Below are 22,427 nucleotides of genomic sequence, written 5' to 3'. Positions count from 1 at the left end.
AGAATTTTTATGAAAAATTGTACAATGTACTTTACATACATTATCTCAAATGATTATTTGATTTCTTTACCAAAAGATCAACATAATTTTTCACACTGTATAAATTTCTTTTATCGAATTTCCTAAATTTATTGAGTAGCTTCTTTGAATTTTCACTAAATCGTAAAAAAATTTCTAAAAGTTGCAAAATATTCCTTTTTTTTTATAAGCCGAAGAAATTCGATATAAATTTGTCTTTTTCCTGTATTTTATTAAAAAAATAATAAAGTGAAATTAATGAAAGCTTTGGAAATGTTCAAAATTTAAATTTGCAAGTTATATGCTTCGTAAAATAGAATACAAATAAGTTAGCAGTAATTAGAAAAATTCCTGTTGTAAATTTGCTAATTTTTTTTCATTTTTAATAAAATAATATTATATATTGTAAGTTAATTGTAAAATCAATATATTAAAAGATAAACTTATGTTAAATACAAAATATTCTGAAGCATACATTTTTATCATTTATTACGCCTTTTGTAGCGGTTATGATGAAATGTCCCATATACTCGACATGCAACTTTCTAAATATTTTTAACGACAAACTTGAAATTTTGTTTATAGGATACTCTATGCAGTAGTAAAAATATTAACTAAAAAAGCCTCGTTTAAATATTTCATAATTCGGATTTAAGGGGATAATGCTTCAGTTCCACGGCTCAACGACGCGTAATTTTCCGGCATGTCTAAAGTGTCTTTATTTTCATAAAAATGAGTAGAATTTGCTCAAATCATTATCGAAATAATAAAGAATATTACTGTATTTATGGCTTTTAAGATATCCGAGCACGTTGGAAAAATCGATTTTCACTAAAAATGGCATGTAAAAAAATTCTTTCATTTGATTGACCAGTCTTTGATCTATCCAAAACAGATTTACTTTTGTCTCTACGTTAATTAAAAGTCAATATATTAATATTTTCGTAATGATAGTAATGACATTTATATTATCGGTAGCACCGATTTAAAGGACCAAAAAACATGCTAAAAATTTGTATAAACACAAATTTAGTTTTAAATACAAAAAGGTTTTTGCACGGAAAAACGCAAAATGCCAATGAGAGTTTCAACGGTGCTTTGTAGAAATTTATATCTAAAGATGTCTTTATTGAGCTCCGAACCCTCAGATAAGGGGAATTTATATCTGTAATACATTTTAACGAATGTTTTATAGGATTACTGAATATCCTTAAGGTTATTGGAGTGTATCCTAGTGCAACTACAGTTAGAGCATTTGCTGAGTAAAGACAGAATAAATGAATTTAGGCGGCATTCACTGCTAAATGCAAAAATTGCCAGAAAAAAATAAAATGATTAATAAAGGAAAATTATTAAATGCTGAGGAGGAAGAAGGTATAACCTATAAATGTGGTGAATTTTAAGTATATATATAAATAATTTATTATTAAAATACGTTATTGCGTACTTTAAATGCCTTTTTCTCAAAATTCCTTTTTACTTATTTTTTGCTCATTTCAAATCAAATAACTCAAAATATAATTATCATATTACTATAAAATTTGGTAAACTTTGTCTTTATACTATTTTCTAGGGAATGAATTTTTTAAAAATTAGATTGAGTGAATATTTTTTTTTAATTTACAGCCTATTATTTGAATAATAACGTCATAAATTTACTAAACATTTCATGCTAAATCTTCGACTGGTTCTAAAAGTTTTATTTGTTATTATTACTATGCGCTTGTAGTTCATTCCCTAGAGAAAACTACGTAGTTTATTTTTGTATAAGGTTTGTTCGGATGAGAGTAATAGTTCTTGGTGTAGCCAATTTGAAGTTTTTGAAGAATTTCCTTAAATCTATGCTATTAAATACCAATTAAAAAAAATTGTTAATATTTATTTCAAATATAGGTATTTTATTGCTAATCTTTAATAGTGTTAAACCCAGTAATATGTTTAAAGTATGTCTACACCATGTTTTCTAAAAAAGTGCTCGGAACATGTTCGGATACCTTAATCTCTAAATAATGTCTTGAGTTAGAAAGGATCATTTCCTGATTAAAACTACTTTACGAGCTTTGTAACGATCCATATCCTTCCCAGTAAGGTGGGTCGGTGTGGCATTTTCATGTCTTCTATTCATAAAAATCATCTCCATTTCCATCATACTTTTCAAAAACATTCGATAACTTTATTTAAAAAATGAAAAGCAAAGTTTGATTTTCTTGTATTGGTTAACACGGATCTGCGTTGATAGAGACCCAAATAATCAAAGTTCTTCTTTCTTTTGGTAACTGAATATATTTGGACATAATTGATGATTTAATAATCATGTGAAAAGTAATTTCACACAATCAATAAGTCTCTGGAGATAATGTAGTTAATTTTATTCAGTTAACGTTTTATTTTGACTCTACATAAAAATGATTTCAGATTGGATTTCATAATGTTAAATCGTAGTAAAATACAAAGCCATTTAAAGATGCTTAAAAATTTGGACCGAAATAACAAATTTAACTACTAAATCCTCTGAATATAGAACGAATATTCGGTAGGGTCAAATATTAAATCCAATATTCTCCACTCTCAAAAGGTGTGAAAAAAGAGAAGAGATGCGATGCTTAAAATTTTAACTGACTGGACGCAAAGATACACTCCTGCAAGGGGAAACTACTTGCAGATCGAGAATGAAACCCATTATTCTACAATATCAGAAACTAAGAGAAGGGGAAGAGATTCGACCACCAGGCCATCATCAATATTTTCACTGATTGTACTTGAAGATGAATACATTTCTGCAAAGGAGAAATTTCTCGAAGAACGAGAACGAAGCCATTATCGTACAATTTCAAAATTCAAGAGAAATGAGAGAAATTCGACCACAGACAATCACTAAAATTTTAACTGTCTGGACGCAAAGATATTTCTGTAAAGGGACAATTTTTTGCAGGCCAGGAATGGATTTCATTATTTAGCAATCCTAAAAGCTAAGAGGTGGCCACTAGGCCATCACTCCTGTTTAAATCAACTGAAAGAAAAAGAAACACGAATGGAATGAAGGGAAAGAGGAAAATCCATGCAACACTTTATAAATTGCATGATACAGGTTATCTAAGTTATATTTCAGATACAATAAATGCGTTTGGTGTGAGAAAATGTTCAAAAGTTAGGGGTCTTTACCCATTGAACCAAACGCATGCATTTCAATTCAGTCCAAACGATAAAATTAGATTAAATGCTAAATGTTTAGAAAATATTTTGCGATGATATTTTTTGTGTTGTGTTGAATTTGGAAGAAATATTTTTGTCTGACTGTTTGGATTTGTTTTGCATGAACACAAAAATTCAAAAACAGAAGGGACAATTTGATAAAATTTGCTATGGAATCGTAATATCGTATATCCTAATTCGGACAAAATTCTTCAAAGAATCCTTCATATCTGCTCTTCTGTACTTGAAACGCTAATTTAAAAAAAAAAAAAAAAATGTAGCGAAATACATGAATGAAATTATTTTTGTATAACTTGTCTTATGTTGTTTTTACATGAAAATGGATGATGACATTACATTTTGAACCAATCCTGTCAATGGTAATACGTACTTTACCAAATTGTGTTCCCAATTCTCTTCAAAGTTATACATTATTTTGCTGAAATATGAAAGAAAAATTAGCCATTTTATTTTTACTGTATATCAAAATGTCACAATAGGGAGACGAATGACAACAACCTTTCGATTAGCCGGAGTTGTCTCCCTAAAACTTTCTCGCATAATCTATAATAATGAAGATATCCCAGAGAACTCTTGCACGGCATTAGCATACGAAATAACATTTGACGTGAATTTAGCATATTTATTGAATCTACTGTATGGTCCTTAGCGAATGTTTTGGCGATTAATCTCTGTCACACTATTAATAGCATCCGAAAATCGAATTGCGTTTTAGACACGTTTTTTCCCACCCGATTGAAACAAAAATTTGACACAAAATTATACTTTAGTCACAACATCCAATACCAACTTTGATGTATTTAAGTAATTCCATTTTTGAGTTATTGCATTTACTCGCTTCTGAAAGTACAGACAGACAGACGGTTAATCCTTTGTTGGATTTGTCTCAAAAATTGATAGCATCTACACTATAAATATCAAATCCGTGTACCGGATTTTATCAATCTAGCTCTCTCCGTTTTGTTGTTATTGAGTTAACTTATATTCGAAGAGCCGGATAGACAGATTTGCTCCGAACAAATTTTGCTCAAAATCTGATAGAAGTTTACAAATTTGGTGTAAAGAACGCATATCAAATTTCATCCGTCTAGTTCAAAGTGATTTTGAGTCATCTTTGTCACAGACAGACAGCTAAACAGACAATAAAAAAATGTGTTTTTTGAATTCAGGGAGATCTAAAACGTAAGGATTCATCAGAATCTCGAATTGGTATTTTATTTTTATTATTACAATATTTTCTCTATATTTCATATGAGGAAGCAAAAAGCAATCTGGCTGAAGAATTAATGAAAACCTCTATTTTTTTAAATAAATAGTTATGAGGAAATAGATATTAGATTTGACATAAGGCTCTTTAGAAACTTAAAAGCAACATTCTTTGCATTTTAAAATCAACTATCAGCTAAAAATCAACAATCAATCAACTATCAGCTGAAAATCAACAATCAATCAACTATCAGCTTAAAATAAATAATCAATCAACTATCAACTTAAAAACAACAATCAATCAATTAACTATCAACTATGAACGATTTTTCTTTCTTTAAGCGTATTGGAGAAGAGCGTGGTCTTTTGCTGTGTAATTAATATTGATAATTTAGATAGATTATCAATATCATTCCTCGATTATCAATAATCAGTAATTGATCCCAAGAGAAATTTACTGTAGTGCAGTCACTAGAGTCTTTGTGACTCTTTTCGTTCGGTTTCCCTCGGCATGGAGTGAAAGTTAAATTCTTCAAAGGACTACAGACGATCCCTGGTTGCAATTTTATCGAAATTATCATTCCACAAAATCAATAATAAACAGCAGACAGTGAAAGAAGAGAACTGTTCCGATTGTTTTATTGGGTTCTTTTTTTTATTCTTAAATCTTGCATAATGCGATAACTAAGCGATTAAATTATTATACACATTAAAAGTATCAGTTTGGATTAATTACAAAGTTACTTTCTCTAATTTTTAAATGTTATTGGATTGATTCAATTTATCATTCGTCTTTAAACAATTGCGAATATTTTTATTTATTTAATCTCAAAACTATCTTCACGCGTGTTAAAAAGGTAATTTTGCTAACGTCAACGATTCAAGGCTATGTAATGATAGTAACAGTGAAGACTACGGGATGTATTTAGAAATAAAGTTATAAAAATCTCTACGAAGTATTTTGACTTGTTCTTTATAAACATCCTATATACGATGCAGATTGGTGAAACAAAAGTGCAAAATCAATTTGTTAGATATCTTTTGTTGAAGACGTTTTACTTACTTATTTAAGTCTGATTTCTCTTCTTGGTGAATAATAAAAAAATGTTCTTAAACTTTCTTTACTTTATAAAAGAAGATTTTTTTTTATCGTAACCGACATTCTAAGTTGATTTTAATGTGAATCATAGTTGAAACAAATTATTTTTATTAATTCCATTCAATAAATTTGTATTTACGAAATGATTAAGAGATTAAAGTATTGTTATTCCGAAAACTGTAAAAGAGCAAAAAAAAAAAAAAAAAAAGACAAAGAAGAAGAAAGAAATTAGTGATCATTAAAGCGCCCTTTCACGATCGTATAGAAAATCAGCGATCATTAAAGCGCCCTTTCATGATCGCAAGTATTTCAAAATATCGGGTAATGAAGTTCCAATTATCATGAAAATGCTTATTAAATAAGAATTGTAAGTAGCAATGCGTAGAAGTGATAGTCCCGATTGAATCATCCATTTCATCCAATCTTTTAAAACTTTCAACGTTACTGACGAGATATCTCGTCTTTCAGATATTTCCATCGATATTTGTCCTTTCTTGGAGTTTTTATCTAATTCAGCCTTAGTGATGAATGTGTTAAGATTCAAAAAATAAACTTTTTAATGGTACCAATTTGGTTTCCAATTTTTTCCAGTCTAATTGGAAGTATCTGAAAGACGAGATATCTCGTCTGTAGCGTTGAAAGTGTTAATTTTCTGACAAATACTCTTTGGTAAGTTAAAGAAATTGTTTTACCACTAACTTTATTTCTCGCTGAAAAAATATTGCTTCAGATGAAATCAAATTTATTTTTGGATGCATGCTTAATTAATCAGGACTTGCATGTACTTTATATCCATTAATTAGTTAATTATTAATTAATTATTAAAATGCCTTGATTTTGTATCTTACGAATTAAAAATACATTTGTAAAACTGAAATTATAGTAAAACAGCTATTTAGAAACAAAAGAAAAAAATAACACTTTCTTTTTTATTTTTAAGAATAAAACAAAAATATCAAGTATTAATAAATAAGAAAGCATAAATTATTTCATAAATTATTTATATTTTGATCTACAGTTTCTGAAATACCGGATGTCTTGGATGGCTAGTTAATAATATTTTTGCAAAAGAATTTAAAATTTTTCTGAAATGTAATCTAAAAGTTTGTGAACATCTTTTTTTTTTTTGCAAGAAAATTTGTTTTGCTAGGATACTAGCTAAGAAACTCCATAGCTTGCCTTCTATTATTTTCGAGATGGAATCTTTCCGTTGATAAATGATCAATGAATTAAAATAATCAACTTAATCAATTATTATTACCTTGACCTATAAGGGTTTTGCCCATTCTTTTGTCTACAATTAAAGACCATTCTTCTTGAAAAAAAAAATCGATTTCTGAAAAATAGTGACTTATAGAGGGTTTGAAATGATTAATTCATTCGCCATAAATTGTTAGTCTAATGGATAAAAATAAAATCTTATTAACATATAGATATTCTAATTTTTAATTTGTTTTCGTCTCTTCCTTTTCTGTTTTTAAAAACTGCTGTATAACCTTGCTTAAATACTGCAGGAAGATAAAATCTTAAAATATCTTCTAAAAACAGCCTTTCAGCTATGAGACAGATTGTTACCCGTTTCTTGACTATGGCTTAGTGGCTAATTTCTGACACCTTATTTGGAAAACCTTGAGTTTGAGATTTAATTCAATTAAAAATTCGCTGGATATATCATCAAACTTCTCCAGAGAGGATGCATTTCTGTTGATAGCCTTTTGAAGTTTATGGACTAATGCTAGCGCGGTTATCACCCTTACCAGTCACATTTCAAAATGACATGGCACATTCCTAAATAACATTCGTATACTTTCAAGTTAAGAAGTTAATTTAATTCAGCTAAACATTCTTTAAAGCTATTAGAATATAAAATGGATTGCTTATTAAACACAAATTGATTATCTAATCTTTTCATCCTTTATTAGTTATCTAACCAGGAATTATGTAGTCTATTCTTTTATATCTGTTTACATACGATGACCCAAAAAATAAAGACAAGAAAAGTAAAACCATATCTGGTGGTTACATTTCACTTAGTGACAGTTGAGAGTTTAGAGACACAGCACCTTTTGCTGATAGAAACCAGAAGAAAGTATTTACAATACACTCCCGAGTATCCGGCCTAATGTAGTGGAAGGGCAGACCGGATAACAAGAAGGTCGGATAGGCCAGAATTAAATGAACTCATTTCTTTACCCCCACCCCAAATACCAGAAGACAAAGTTTTTATACCAAGCGTATTACATAATACATATTTTCTCACTTCTTATTGAGTACTAAACCCTCCATTTATCTCAAGTCATGTAGAATATGAGTGCTGCACGTTCCAAGAATTTATTAGAGAAAAGTAAATTAAAGGATATAAAATGTTCACATTTTAACACAAATTCTGTAATGCCTGACTGAAATGCAGGAAACATAAACTAAACTTTAAAATAAATCGTAGGTCGGGTTCTTAAGAAAATTGACTCAAACTGATTTTATTTTTCACTGATAAATGATTACACAGAAATGAAAAGGTAACCCTAAGATAAGAGTCAAAACTGACAGTTTTTTAGTTTTTGAAAAAAGTCCTTCATAGATGACTGCTTCTGCAAACGCCGTGCCTTCTTCGTTTAATTACGATAAAATAAAACTAGGACGAATAGTACGGAAGTCGGATAGTCGAGAATCGGATATTTGCGGATGTACTGTAATTGAAAAACAATATTTGTATCATTTTGGAGATGCGTTCGATAACGGGCACACATTTTTCGGTGTTCAAAAATGGCGTCTTTCGAGGACCGCATCGCCAGAAGTTCGTTGTGAAGTGGAAGCCGGTTGGCATCCACTGGGACGAGATTTTTTTTTATTTTTCCTCTCTTTCCCCCTCCTTTTTATAGTGCGTAAATCGCAAATCCGCTCCCGGAAAGACAATTCCGGATTTGCGCACTGATCAAACGATGAGAGCACCCCCTAAATTTTTAAAAAGTTTCCCGAAGATAGATTTTTTTTTTCCTTTCCCTTTTCTAATAGCGCCTCTTCGGACGTTGCGTTCATTGTCTAGCATAGTAACTTTCCCATTCAATCCATCAATGGACGGTAACGCTGTTGTTGGGATCTTTTCTGATGGAAAAGCACAAGCGGCGTTGAAAAATTTCAGGGGATTAAAAAGAAAAGTTCGTTTCTTTTTTTTTTATGTATTTATTTATCCAGCAATTCTCTATACACATTTAAGCCCTTAAAAAGAACACTCATTATCAGGTCCATTTATTAGCAAATGCCCTGTTATTTTAATTAAACAGGAAATTTTAAGTTTTTATCCAGTGCCGTAAAAAAGACTTTTCAAACGCTTAAATGTAACTACACGTCATTTATCAGCCTGTGTCAAAAGTTTAAACTTTCTGGGTATTTTTTTCTCTCGAAAAAAGCAAACGATTTTCACGAATATTTAAAAATAACGAACTGTTTAGAAACTACTTTAGTGCTATTAGGGGAAGATCATATATTTGTTAACATTTTTCAATATTAAGAACAACACCTGTGCCGTGACTGCACGTTGCTAATTAATTTCTGTAACACACGAACATGATAATGTTAATCCGATGACAAATCTGAATTGCTTCATGACAACATACAAATGAGTAAGTCATCGGTAGAAGTTGTTCGTGAAATCATACTCCTCTGATGTCATGATATTATCACGAATTTCTCAAATGCGTGCAACTAATAATACTTATTGAACATAGGTTTAATTAGATTTTTATATTGTAATAGCCGTACTTGCTCATTCTACGGCGTATATACGGGAAGGATATTCTCTAAAATCGTATTGTCTTCAATATAAAAGAATTCTACTACTTTTTTTTATCTGTCAAAATTTCTTAGTTAGGATTTTAAAAAAATTGCATATCATAAATATCCCATGCTTTAGAAAATTACCTGGATAATTTGACAATGGCATTTTTACTTTCGTAAACGGAGTATATAGGAAGTACTTAAATTGTCAAAAAATTCGAAGTCGAGATTTTGGTGAATCTTTGAGATCTAGACTTTTCTGAATTCGAAAAACGCATTTTTGACATAATATCTGTCTCTTTATCCATCTGTGAACACGATAATTCAAACACGTTTTGAGCTAGATGGATGCAATTTGTTATATAAACCAAATGCCAGATTTGTAGATTTTCTCTAAATTTACAACGAAATCCATTCATCTGAAGACTATTTGTTTGTTCTAGTACAAGTAATCTCAATAAATTTTTATTCGCAAAGATCTAGGTAGATAAAATTTGGTATACAGGTTTAGCATCTAAAATCTGGATTTTTTAATCAAATTTTGTGACAAATCTGCTAAAGAGATCTGTCTGTCAGTTTATATTTTCCCATACATGTGAACTCAACAACTCAAAAAAAAAAAAAACTGAATGACTTAATTCGATGAAATTTAGTATGTTGTGACTACAGCTATAATTTCGTATCACATTTTGTTTTCATTCGGTTGACAAAAAGACGTACAAAATACCTATTCGTACGATATATTTGTGGTGGTAATATTATAAGCCAGATAACAACTTCCGGAGAAGAGAGTACTCTTTTGTCTAGTGGTTATGTTACACGGCTATGAACCCTAACGTTGCGAGTTCGAACCTCAAACCGCACATTGGCGACCCTGGTTCTGAACAACCGCATCCTTCATTCTGCTGTCGTGGCTCCATCTAGCGGCAGCAACCACTCACACACGCTCGCCATAACGCCTGGCGCGATAATCACGTTCGTCGCTCGCCATAACTGGCGCGATAAACTCTACCGACTCACTGGTGGGGAGACTGTTGTTGTGGTAATATTATAAGCCAGATAACAACTTCCGGAGAAAAGAGTACTCTTTTGTCTAGTGGTTATGTTACACGGCTATGAACCCTAACGTTGCGAGTTCGAACCTCAACCCGCACAATATTCAGCAAAAATGTTAGATGCACTCCAAAGATCTATATTTCGTAACTATTGTTTGATTATACTATGTAAGGCATTTGCTGCCTTACCCAAGTTTCTAATTTGAGTGAGAGCAGGGCGGTAAGAATTTAATTGGGAAGCATGCGGGAAAGTTCCTGAGAACTACTTCCGTTGTTTTACCACTACCCTTAAAATGTTGTTGCATGCATGTTTATTTGAATACAGGTTTCATGGTTTAAAAAAGCATCAAGTTCAAATATATCAAATGGTTAGACATTATTCAAAATTTTCCTGCAGTTAAATTCAGGATATTTTTGGTAGTCACGACTTTAGATCCTAAAATTTGAATCACAAATGTGTTGCGAGCTCAAACCTAATAATCGTTAAATCCGTTAAATTCTATTAGCGTATTGCACAAATTTTAGATAGTAAGTATTACAGTGCATTTATCTTCTAATGCATCTGATAATGGCTAAAACAAAAGAGGCCATTCCACCAAAGAGATTGAAACTACTTTCAAAACCAGAATGTTAATAGAATTAAGATAATTAGATATTTTGTTTATTACATAGGTTTATTTCTTTTCTCAACACAGCCAAACTTGTGCTTTAACTGGCTTCACGTGTTAACTTTTATTTTATTGTACCTTAAATAAGGAGTGGGATTCCACTCTTTAATGATCAGGAAAAACAAAATATTTCCAAAATTTAATTTTTGTTCAACGTATTGACAACAAAGAGTTTTAATGCAAAACCTGAAGTATAAGTTTAATTTGCTGAATATTATTTCCTAATTAAAAATGAAATTTCAAGTTGCTCGATATTGGTAAAATATATAAATATAACCAAATAAATAATTATCATAACACTAAAAATTCCCATTGAATTACTCAAAAAATTGTGCTGACAAATTTAACTGACCTCTTAGCTGTAACTGATCTCTTCAGAATGATTGAGTTTTTTACATTTGATAGCTGAAATTGACAACAAACGGGAAGATATGCGTCTATCACTGGACACCAGTTAAATTATCTTGGATATAATTCAAGTGCATTTAAAAATAATGAATATATTTGAACAAAATTAATTTTAAATATCAGAAATTAATTTTAGTTAAAGAAAGGTTTAGTATTTTCTATGAAATTTGTTTCATTTCATAAAGTTCTTCACTCTACAACTATGGAAGGTTTAAAAATTATATTGCTTCGTCTATCGATAGAATGGTCCATCATAGCTTTATACCTTCAACTAACTTCAGTTGTAACTGACCTTTGTTTCGTAATTCTTACTATCAACTTTTCATAGAAAACGTCTATTACCCTTTAATATGAAAGAGTTGCATTTATCTTATCTCATCAGATGTACCACCCTATACTTTTGCGGAATCGTTTCATGTTTATTTGACACACATAAAATGTACATCACAGGTTTAATTTTGAAATCAAACTTGCCTCTACAAGATGGAAAAGAATTTATTGTCGCACGTAGCGTGAGCTTGAGATGACGAGCCTGGGGACTTTTGGCATCAAAAACTGTCACTCCAAGGTTTTAAGTAATTTCACACGGTTTACAAATAATATTTATTCGTTTCAATCTGTTGAAGTGTAAGGCCGCGGTGGCCTGGTGGTAAGGTCTCGGCTTCGGAACCGGAGGGTTTCAGGTTCGAGACCCGATTCCACCGAAGAACGTCGTGTAAGGGGGTCTGTTGCACGTTAAATCCGTCCTGACCAAACGTCCTCCCGCTGGTGTGGTGTGATGTGGAGAGGGGGTGCCAGCTCAGGTGTCGTCCTCGTCATCTGACCGCGGTTCAAAATTGCAGGGTCCGTCCTAAAATAGCCCTAGTGTTGCTTCAAACGGGACTTAATATAACTAAACTAAACTAAAGTGTTAAAGTGTAAAACTAATATTCTATCTCAAACTCAAATAGATAATTGCTGCTTTTCATTCCAATAATCTACATGCTCAATAATCTACATCCGTTAAACAATTTATATTTAAATATAATGTATATTTAGACTTTATGAGATTCTGTAATATGATATATTAGCATTATATTCCTTTAGTATATATGATGTTTCCTCTATCGGCAATTTTTAAGCTATTTAAGCTAATGTTTTGGGGCGTTCTAGATATAGTTTGTGCAGTTTATGTATATTCGTATGGGATATGATTGACAATGAAGACCCGAGAATCAATTTGATTATTTTCTTTTCTTGAAATGACAATAATTACAATTTTTCTTTTCTTATTATATCAATAGTAATTTAAATACCGATACTTAAATTAAGTATAATAAAGCTATAATATAGCGTTAACTTGTTAAGCGTTTAACTGGGAGATGTCATATCAATAGCTGATACTGTCATTAAATAATCTACATAATATAAAAAGCTTGTTTTGTAAAAAAATTTATAGGACTTCAAATATATTATCCCCCTCCCTTTGATTTTTTTAAATGTATATATAAATAATATGATACTAACAAAATAAAATTATTTTTTGTTGATTTCTGAAAATGGAACACATGTGACGCTCTTTTTTCCTTTGCAGCGTGGTGAAGATGTTTGCTCAGCACAAAGATGACAAGAAAAGAGTCGAAAAGGCCTTAGAAGCATGTGGTTTTCAATCTGGAAAAGTGAGTGCAAGATAGTTATCGTTTGAATTTGTCAGTAAAAGTTTTCAAAAAAAATATTATAAATCTTCGTTGAAATTAATAACAAGATTCCAATAAATGATTGAATAAATATGTTCAGGCAAATATGTTAAATAAAATTTAAGCATGTCACTCACTACCTTTAGGATGGATTTTAAAAAAATTATAAAATATAATTCTCTAAAGCGGATTGAAAAAAATACCAATGAAGCAAAAATACACAAGCTAAAATCCAAAAGTAATCCTAAAACTGCAAAAAAAAAAAAAAAAAATTGTATAGCTAAAATAAGATGTAAAACAAAAACTTCTGGTTGAGACTTGTTATCAAATGATTTATTCAATTTTTTGAAGATATCTTAAGAAATATATCGCCTTGGTCCTGATCCAAGAAATACGTCATATTTCTGCTCAATCTATTCATACATAATTGATAATAAATTCCAGGTTGTTGTTTTTTTTGTCACGTCATGAAGCTTTAAAATAACAGTAAAATCTTTTTAAATGTATTGTTTGCTTTTTCTGCATTTCAAAAAACTGCACAACATATTGAGAAATTACTATACGAAATTTGAAATATGCACTGAATTAACTTTCTTTAGGTTTTTCAAAAGATTTTACTAAAATTTAGGATTTAAGAAAATGACATTTAAAGAGGTAAGTAATGAAAGCATTAAAAAAAAATATGAAGAATGAAGGCAGAAAAAAATTCAAATTGTTTTATGATGAAAATTATTCAAAGATAAAAATTATAGAATAAAAATAATTTCACTATTTTCACAAAACAAAATGACTGTTCAACATAATCACTTTTTATAAATAAAAAAGTGATTTTAAATTCAAACACGACACATGATATATGGCAAGTGTCTATTCTAGTCTGAACTGTGAGAAGTATGTATGTATTTTTAGCCTTGAACAAAATTATGATTATATTTTGTTGTTTAAATGAAATATAAATTCCGTACTTTGATTGATGCATCATACTCGAGAAAATTATTGAAAATATTTAAAATCGTCTAAAATATTTAATATTCAAATCTTCTTAATTCGACCCATTTTAGCTGTAAAAAACATTTTTGTTAAAAATATTAGAAATTGCATAAAAATCTTGATATTCAAATTTTTCTGATATCCATTTACTGAATTTAGTTATATAAAGCAATAATAATGGCACTTTATAGCATAAATTTTAATTTCTTATGCATTCAGAGCAATCTTTCCTTTGCGAGCATGTGTCTATCTTTAACAGTCTCGAAATTATCTTTTTGTCATGATTGAAGTGAACATTATATATGCAAGCAAGAAAATTTAATAAAATGCTCCAATTGAATGACCACAATCGATACGTTATTTTCTATTCTTGTTTAAGACGAAAATGTCGAAAACCTTATGGCCGAAAACAGACAAAGGCTTATTTCTCCAGCTGCGCAATCTCCGGTATATGCAGATTGGAAATTAATCCCTTTTCAACAACATTCAGTTATTTTAATGGAATAGTGTATTTATTTGTTATTTTTATAACATCGAATTTCATTATGCTATTTCAAGTTGCTTATAAATTGCATTTTGCTCATTTCGAAAGTTGTATCTACATAAAGATTTAAAACATTGATAGTTAGAAAGTCAGTGTTTTGGTTGCAGGCGAAATTAGAATTTATGTTGCAGCCAGTTTTTATGATAAATTAAGTGCATTTCAATTTTAGGTCTATGAAAGTATTTTAACGCATTTGTTTATTATTAGTATTTAGAACGCAGTTTCAATTAGATGATACCAGATTTGAAAACATTGTTTTTAAATATGGCAGTTTTTTTATTGTTTTGTTTTATAAAACATATATATGCCATATGTAACACATATGGCATATATATGTATGGCATATATATGTATGTATATGGCATATATACAATAATGAAAATATATTCCATTATCAACGATTAATGAAAGTTTGTTAACTGCTAGTTTTAATTTTATTCTGTCTGATAAATATTAAATTGAAATACATATGAATTGTGTAAATGTATAGCAATTGTTCATGTATCATAAAAGTTATACTCTCTCTTCTTTGCAGAATGACACAATACCGCCTGATAAATTTACAAGCGACGTTTTTTTCAATTTCTACAGACATTTGGCGGGCAGAGACGAAGTCGACAGGATATTTGAGAAATTGTAAGTGCATTTCCGTGCTTCTAAATATTGTTCTTGATTCAACTTACTAATTCTATATACATAATACTTAAGCATTGTTTTGTAACGTTGAATACTTCTTCGAGTTTCATATTATTCATTTTAAAACAGTTTACCCTTTATTACATACTCTGTGAATGGATTTGAAAGCTCACAGGTTAGGTCGTTAGTATGGATTGCAACAAAAATTGAATGGAACGTGGTGTCACAAATCGCTTTGAGAGGATGAAAACTGAGAAACACGAACTCATGCAAGCTCTGTTTTTGTCAATACATATAGCATATAGGATTGTCAATAACGCATGCGAGTGATAGATAATCCTCATGCCATTGTACCGTGAGAAATCTCAAGAAAGGTTTAGTATCAACGTGTGAGTGGTAATCTTCTGTTTATTATTACGTCTTGGCACTTTCTGCCTAAACGCCTGAATGAAGCAACATGCCTATTTTTTCTGCAACACTTCCTCTTGGAAATGTAGCAGACACCTTGCAGTTCTTTTGGAATTACAGTGCAGCGAGGCACATGATTCTCGAGAGGAACGAAATCACCTCGATATTTCATATTCAAGGAAATGGCCTCCAGTATCGCCAGCTCTATTCCATGTGACGTTTTTGCTGTGAGACCTCCTTAAATCACTCCCTTATGTGGCGCTTATGGTCACAGCGGAGAATCTGAAATAGTGAACGTCATTGCTATGGCAGATACCAAAAACACACATGGCGCCAGAGCGTCCGAATCGTTTTTATATTCGTAGATTGTAGATTTGTTATTGTAGACTGTACAATGACGTCATTATTCACGATTTCAACAACTCTTGTAATATTTTATCAAACAAGTTTTTTTTTTTTTCAAATATTATATTACCTTTTGTTGTCTCCGCTTGATGTCGAAGCTTGTATGCGTTTTAACGATTTTGACTTAATCAGTGCGGTTTCCGACTGATTCCATTGCACTTTTTTTCCTGTTGGTGTCTACCTACTAATGACCCTCAGAAATTGTCGGTACGTGAGTACTCTGTAGATAAGTGAATGTATCGTAAATGATAAGTGAGTACTATTTGCATATTTATCATCTATGGAAGATTTTTTCTAATATCACAAAAACGCATTTTAAAATAATAAAATAATTGGACGATTAGCATTTAATTGAATTGCAATAAAAGACCAGGAAATTTTTAATTGCATCGTTTAATCGCCATTAAGTTTTTTTTTAAAATGTAAGCATGCTTTCTTCAATGCTTTCGTAACAATATTCAGTTCTAGCAGTTGTTATTAAATTACAATTGAAGAAAATTTTCTAAGAAATATAGCAAATCGTATTGTGTTTCAAATGTTTTTATATTCATTCATCAGTATTTGTTACTGAATTTATTCAAGTTAAAATTTTGAAAATTGATGATAATTTTTGATGCAATAGACCTTTCTTCAAATTCGAGATCCTCTTATAATTATCCTATTCAAATATAGATTTCAATTTTGATGCACTGAATATTTAATTTTTAACAATTTAAACAAATGAAAATTGTGATCGTATGACTAAAATGGTAATTCTATGCTAAATTTTGATTTCAACCAGTCAAGAAAAACTTTCATGTGCGGGAATTTGAAAATAAATATCTAAACAATCGCAACGTTCACGGTTTTGCCCAAAGTCCACAATTTCAATCAAGAAAATGGCGAATAACACCTTTGTTTGAGAGTATACAAGAAAGTTTCGGGGAGCATTATTCTAATAAAAAAATTCGTTCATAACAAATATTACAAAAGCGTGAGAGGTAGTAAATAATAAGAGAAGGATATAAAGTCACCAATGAAATCATAAGAAACATAAAATCCCAAATATTCATTTTATAAACATTAAAAAACATCATAAAAATGAATTCAATTTCAATTTGCTTTTAAATTTAGTTTTTCTATCTGAGTCGCATGCGTTCATGATTATTTGCTCTGTCATCCAGATTTTTGAAGAAAATTATTCTTAATTTATTGATAAAGACATTTTAATAAAATGTTTTATATTTATTATTATTCCATTGAAGGCATTCTTTTGCTTTTATTCTGCACAAATTCCTTTTGAAATTCTCCAATTTTTGTCATATAGTCAACTTATTTAGTATTTAAGGCATTAAGTCCTACAGATCATTTTAGATGCTAAATCCATACCAAATTTTATCTACTTTGCTTTTTACCCTATGTGTTATCGTGTTATCTAGACAACCAGTTAAGACAGACATTTAAATTTGGTAGAAATCCAGTTTAAAAGCCACATACCAGATTTCATCCATCTAGCTCAAAACATTTTTGAGATATCGCTTTCACAGACAGGCATAATTCCCTAAATATGTCTTTTAGACTTAGAAATGCGTTATAATTCCGAGTTCGATTTTTTTTTTTTTTTTTTTTTTTTACGGTTACAATACTTTTTCTTTTTTATAATTTGTATGGTAGTTAGTAAAAGTTACTTAGAGTCAAAAATTTTACACAAACTGAGAAATAAATTAAATTTTTAAAGTCTCAATTTGTGTGAATGAACAAGAAATATACACGGAGAAAGCATTACTAATAGAATATTTTGTTTCTCCAATTACTTTTTTTTGGGGACAAATTTATGTAAGTATACTTCAATTCTTATATTAATCCTTAAGTTGAAAAAAAAATGATGAATTATCTATTATATATCATAGAACAATTATATGACTCTATATTATCTCTATAGTTTGCAATTGAGGTAACTTGTTCCTTAAGAAATGTGAGCTGAAAATAAACTGATTGTGTGTTTTTTTTTAAAGATTTTACGCGACAGAAATTTTCTGCAAATATTTCTTTTTTTGAAAAAAATTTACTCAAAGATTATTTTTGTTTTTTAGCTGAAGCATTTTCTGGTACATTTAAGTCCATAGAACAATTTCATTCTGCGGTTTTTCTAAGCTATAACAGTTTTACCGTGAAGTTTAATTTCTTGGAACGAGGATTTTTTTTATTCGTTCGAGTTTGACATTTTTTTGTTTTGAAATGAAACTAACATTTGAATGAAGCTAACATTTTTGGCCGAAACTAAGTAATTCTTTCTATTTTCACACAAAATAAGATTTCTATGTATAAGCAGTCTTTTTCAAATATTTTATTAGTGTTTACAACACTGGAACTGCATTCTTTATTAGTTTCAAAATAAAGTCTTTAATATTGTCTTTTCTTTTAAATCTGAACGACACTTCTACTTTCTCGTGTACGAAGGGGAAATATTTTAATCTTAAAAAAATTCGAACTAGAGATTTTGACAAATCTTCATGTTTCAAACATTTCTGAATTTAAAAAACAAAAAGACCTTTGGCTTGCATCTTTGGAAAACTGTCTGTCTTTAGCTTAATCTTTCTGAGAGCACGAGAACTGAGTCATTTTTTTTTGACGGATGGAATTTGATATATAGTCTGTTCAACAAATTTGAACAACAGATTTTTTTTTCTGTCAAATTTTGTACAAAATCCAATCAGAAAAAGTGTGTCCGTCTGGTCTATCGAGTAAAAGGGAGCATGATTTCTACAAAACATATTGAACTAAATCGATGAAATTTGGTAGACAGGTATAACATTTGAAATTCACATCGTTATCGAATTTTGATTCAAATCCATCAAAGAAATAGTCATCTGTTTGATCGTACTTTTACAATCATAAATGTGATAATTCAAAAACATAACAAATTAGCAAATGAAAATTAGATCACAGTTTTGGCATCCAAATTGTATATTTTCATCAAATTTTGAACTAATTATGTCAAAGAATTAATTGTATGTTTGTTTCAACTTTCGCATGCATATTAATGCGGTAACTCAAACACAAATAAATGAAATTTGATTTATTACTCTTGGTGACAACAATTGCACAATTGGCAGATTAAAACAGATTTTGGTTTTAATAAGTCCAAAATACACGATCGGTTTTCACTTGTATATTAATAAACATACCAGAGATTATTTGCCGAATATCTTAATCTAATAGATTCCCTTGTAACTATTCTTCGCAAAAGCATGTGATTAATTAGCTCGTAGATTTGCAGGCTAGTTTTCTTTAATTTACTATGAAGCGCATATTTTTCGTGTGTGGGACTGAAAATAAAAATCTGAGCATAAGTGATTTAACAGTTTTGCCCAATGCTCTCCATTTTATGCGTAGAAAGAATTGCAAAAAAACTTTCAGGGAGACCATTCTCGTTTTTTTTTTTTTTTTTTTTTTTTTTTTTTTTTTTTTTGTAGAAACATAAATTTAGTTTATTCCCACTTTTCTACTATAGATTATTTGAAGAAAAATCAGACAATAAATAAATAAACAACTTAATTACTTTTTTTTTTGTTATAAGCTTTGAATTTTTATTATATATTTGCATGATATTATCAGCAAATGAATAAATACACTAGGCAAAAAACATTTCGACTGCATAGACGAATCTGTATTGTAATCTGTAAAATTTTAAATCTATTGAGGGTATGGTATAAACATATTTTTATTTTAAATTGATCTAATGAGTCATTTTAAGGGATAGTGTATAAAAAAAAACGAAGAAAAGAGAGACTTCATTGATACGTATATGATAAAATAGAAAAACGAAAGTCATTTTATAAACTTCTCGTAACAAAGTGTACAGATGTATTCAAAATAGATGATAAGTAAAAGGAATAACAGACTATTATATTCAAGGTAGATGATAACTACAAATTGGGCTGAACCAGACTGTTATATTCAAGGTAGATGATAACTACAAGGTGTGGATAGAACTAGACTTTTATATTCATTGTAGATGATAGCTACAAGGCGTGGGTAGAATCAGTATATTATATTCAAAGTAGATGATAGCTATAAGCCGTGGATAGAATGAGACTCTTATATTCAACGTAGATAATAGCTACAAGGCGTGGATAGAATCTGTTTATTATATTCAAAGTAGATGATAGCTACAAGCCGTGGATAGAATCAGACTGTTATATTCAATGTAGATGATAACTGCAAGGCGTCGATAAACAGAACTCTTCTATTATTTCAATATCGATGACAACTATAAAGCATGGATATAATCAGACTATTATATTCAATGTAGATGATAACTACAAGGCGTGGATAGAATCAGACTAATGTTTCAATATAGATGATAACTATAAAGCATGGATAGCAGCAGACTATTATATTCAAAGTAGATGATAACTAAGAGACGTAACTAGAATCGGCCCGTTCAAGTTCACGGTAGATGATAGTTATAAAGCGTGACTACAACTTAACTACTATAACGGAATGACAAATACATGAAAGGCAATCGGCACATGGATATGTCATATCTCTCCCCTCTACCATCTGCTCAAGGTTCTACCCCTATGTGGTTCCATTTTCCTGTCATCTCAGCTTTTTTTTTTTTTTTTTTTTTTTTTTTTTTAAGATATTGAAAACTACCTCACAAGTTAAGACGTTTAATATTTATTTGACTTTCACAGAGTCGGCAAGGAGAGAGTAGTTATATAACATTTTGCATCTCCATAGTTGCGGTTAATTATCTTTTGCATAAAGTTATATGCTCTTTAGTGCAGCACTTACATTATCTTTTGCAAGTACAACAGTCATGGGAACAGACTCGTAAAGTTGTACTGACTAGTCCACTCGCTGACGTTTGATGTCGGAGAATTTTATGACATTTTGCGGGAAACCTTCGATCATTTCAGGACGGGGCTGGATTTATGGAGAACGCAAGGCAACGGAACATGGGAACAGGGTTTTTTATAAACCTAGTTCATGAGCGTCGTTCTTGAAAGCCAAAGGGATGTTCTCTCGGAAACTTTCTGGTATATTCCCTGATAAAGGTGTTATTCCAAAATGAAATTAGGGGTCCGCGGTGGCCTGGTGGTAAGGTCTAGACTCGTGAGCCGTAGGGCCTCAGGTTCGAGACCCGATTCAATCGAAGAATCGTCGTGTAAGGGGGTCTGTTGCACGTTAAATCCATTAGGGCCAAAACGTCCTCCTGCTGGTGTGGTGTGGAGAGGGGGGTGCCAGCTCGATGTCGTCCTCGTCATCTGACTGCGGTTCAAAGTTACAAGATCCATCCCAAAATAGCCCTAATGTTGCTTTACAACGGAACGTTAATATAACTAAACTGAGTTAAACCAAAATGAAATTTATTCCATGGTGCATGAAATTATGGACCATAACAATGTCATGAAATGGTAATTCTTAGTCAAATTTTGCATTTAATCATCCGTGAAAAACGACAGCCAAAATACACTCTCACTTTTATTCACTGTTCTATGGTACACAAAACTCTTACATGCGGGACTTTGAAAATAAAAATCTGAGAACTCGTAGCCTTCGCGGCTTTGCTCAAGGTTTATAATTTCATACGGGAAAGGTATTTTTAAGGGGGATGTAGCACCTTTGTTAAAGGGTATGACAGATTTGTGAAAAACCACTCTTGCTCATATTTTACTGACTCCTCTATACTCTTCTTTATATTATTATTTTTTATTTTTTCATTAATTTTGTAAAAAAAAAAAAAAAAAAAAAAAAATCCAATTTTTAGAAATTGGTAGCGTCATATTAAATGGTAATTCATCTTTCTGTTAACGAAACACTGATATTAATTTTTGCCAAATGTCGATAATTAACCCTTTGATCTGTTCTTGTGGCCGCTAAATGAATTTTAAAAAGACAAGTAATCAAATCATCTTCCGGTTAATAGGTTTAATTTTGTCTTATTTCAGGAGCCAGCTCATTGAGAAGTTCCTTAAGATAATATAGCGTCCCAAATTTCATTTATAATATTTATCAATTATAAATTAATCATTTGACTTAAATATTTATACTTTATACCAAAAAACTTAGGTTGTAAAACACAATAAATATGCACACTATGCAAAAATTAGAAATGATTTCAAAACGAACGTTGATTTCTCTTAAGAAAAAGAAAATGTGTGGATTAATTACATTTAAGTTACTATAAAAATCAATTAAACTTTTATTAGATTGCTGATTTTCTTTAATAACCGAAAATTGCTTTCTACTCTTCTTATTGAAAGTTTTAAGAGAAACATTAATTCTATTGGGACACATAATTTCATTTGTTCTAATATGATTTTGCTATTTCCTTTG

The 22,427-nt window shown here is 30.3% G+C and overlaps 1 protein-coding gene across 2 annotated transcripts in view; it reads left to right on the top strand.

The window, feature by feature from the left end:
- Positions 1-22,427, top strand: part of LOC129968764 (1-phosphatidylinositol 4,5-bisphosphate phosphodiesterase classes I and II-like) — a 538,878-nt gene that overhangs the window by 395,502 nt on the left and 120,949 nt on the right. For both annotated transcript variants that reach the window (XM_056082994.1, XM_056082993.1), the window contains exons 6-7: positions 13,015-13,099; positions 15,187-15,287. In XM_056082994.1, coding sequence (XP_055938969.1) covers positions 13,015-13,099; positions 15,187-15,287 — 186 coding nt within the window. The remainder of the gene's footprint in view (positions 1-13,014; positions 13,100-15,186; positions 15,288-22,427) is intronic.

The sequence above is a fragment of the Argiope bruennichi genome, chromosome 5, assembly GCF_947563725.1.
Source record: "Argiope bruennichi chromosome 5, qqArgBrue1.1, whole genome shotgun sequence".
In the NCBI taxonomy this organism is placed as follows: domain Eukaryota; kingdom Metazoa; phylum Arthropoda; class Arachnida; order Araneae; family Araneidae; genus Argiope; species Argiope bruennichi.
The sequence above is the reverse complement of the archived record's forward strand: the minus strand, read 5'-3'. Positions and strand labels throughout refer to the sequence as shown.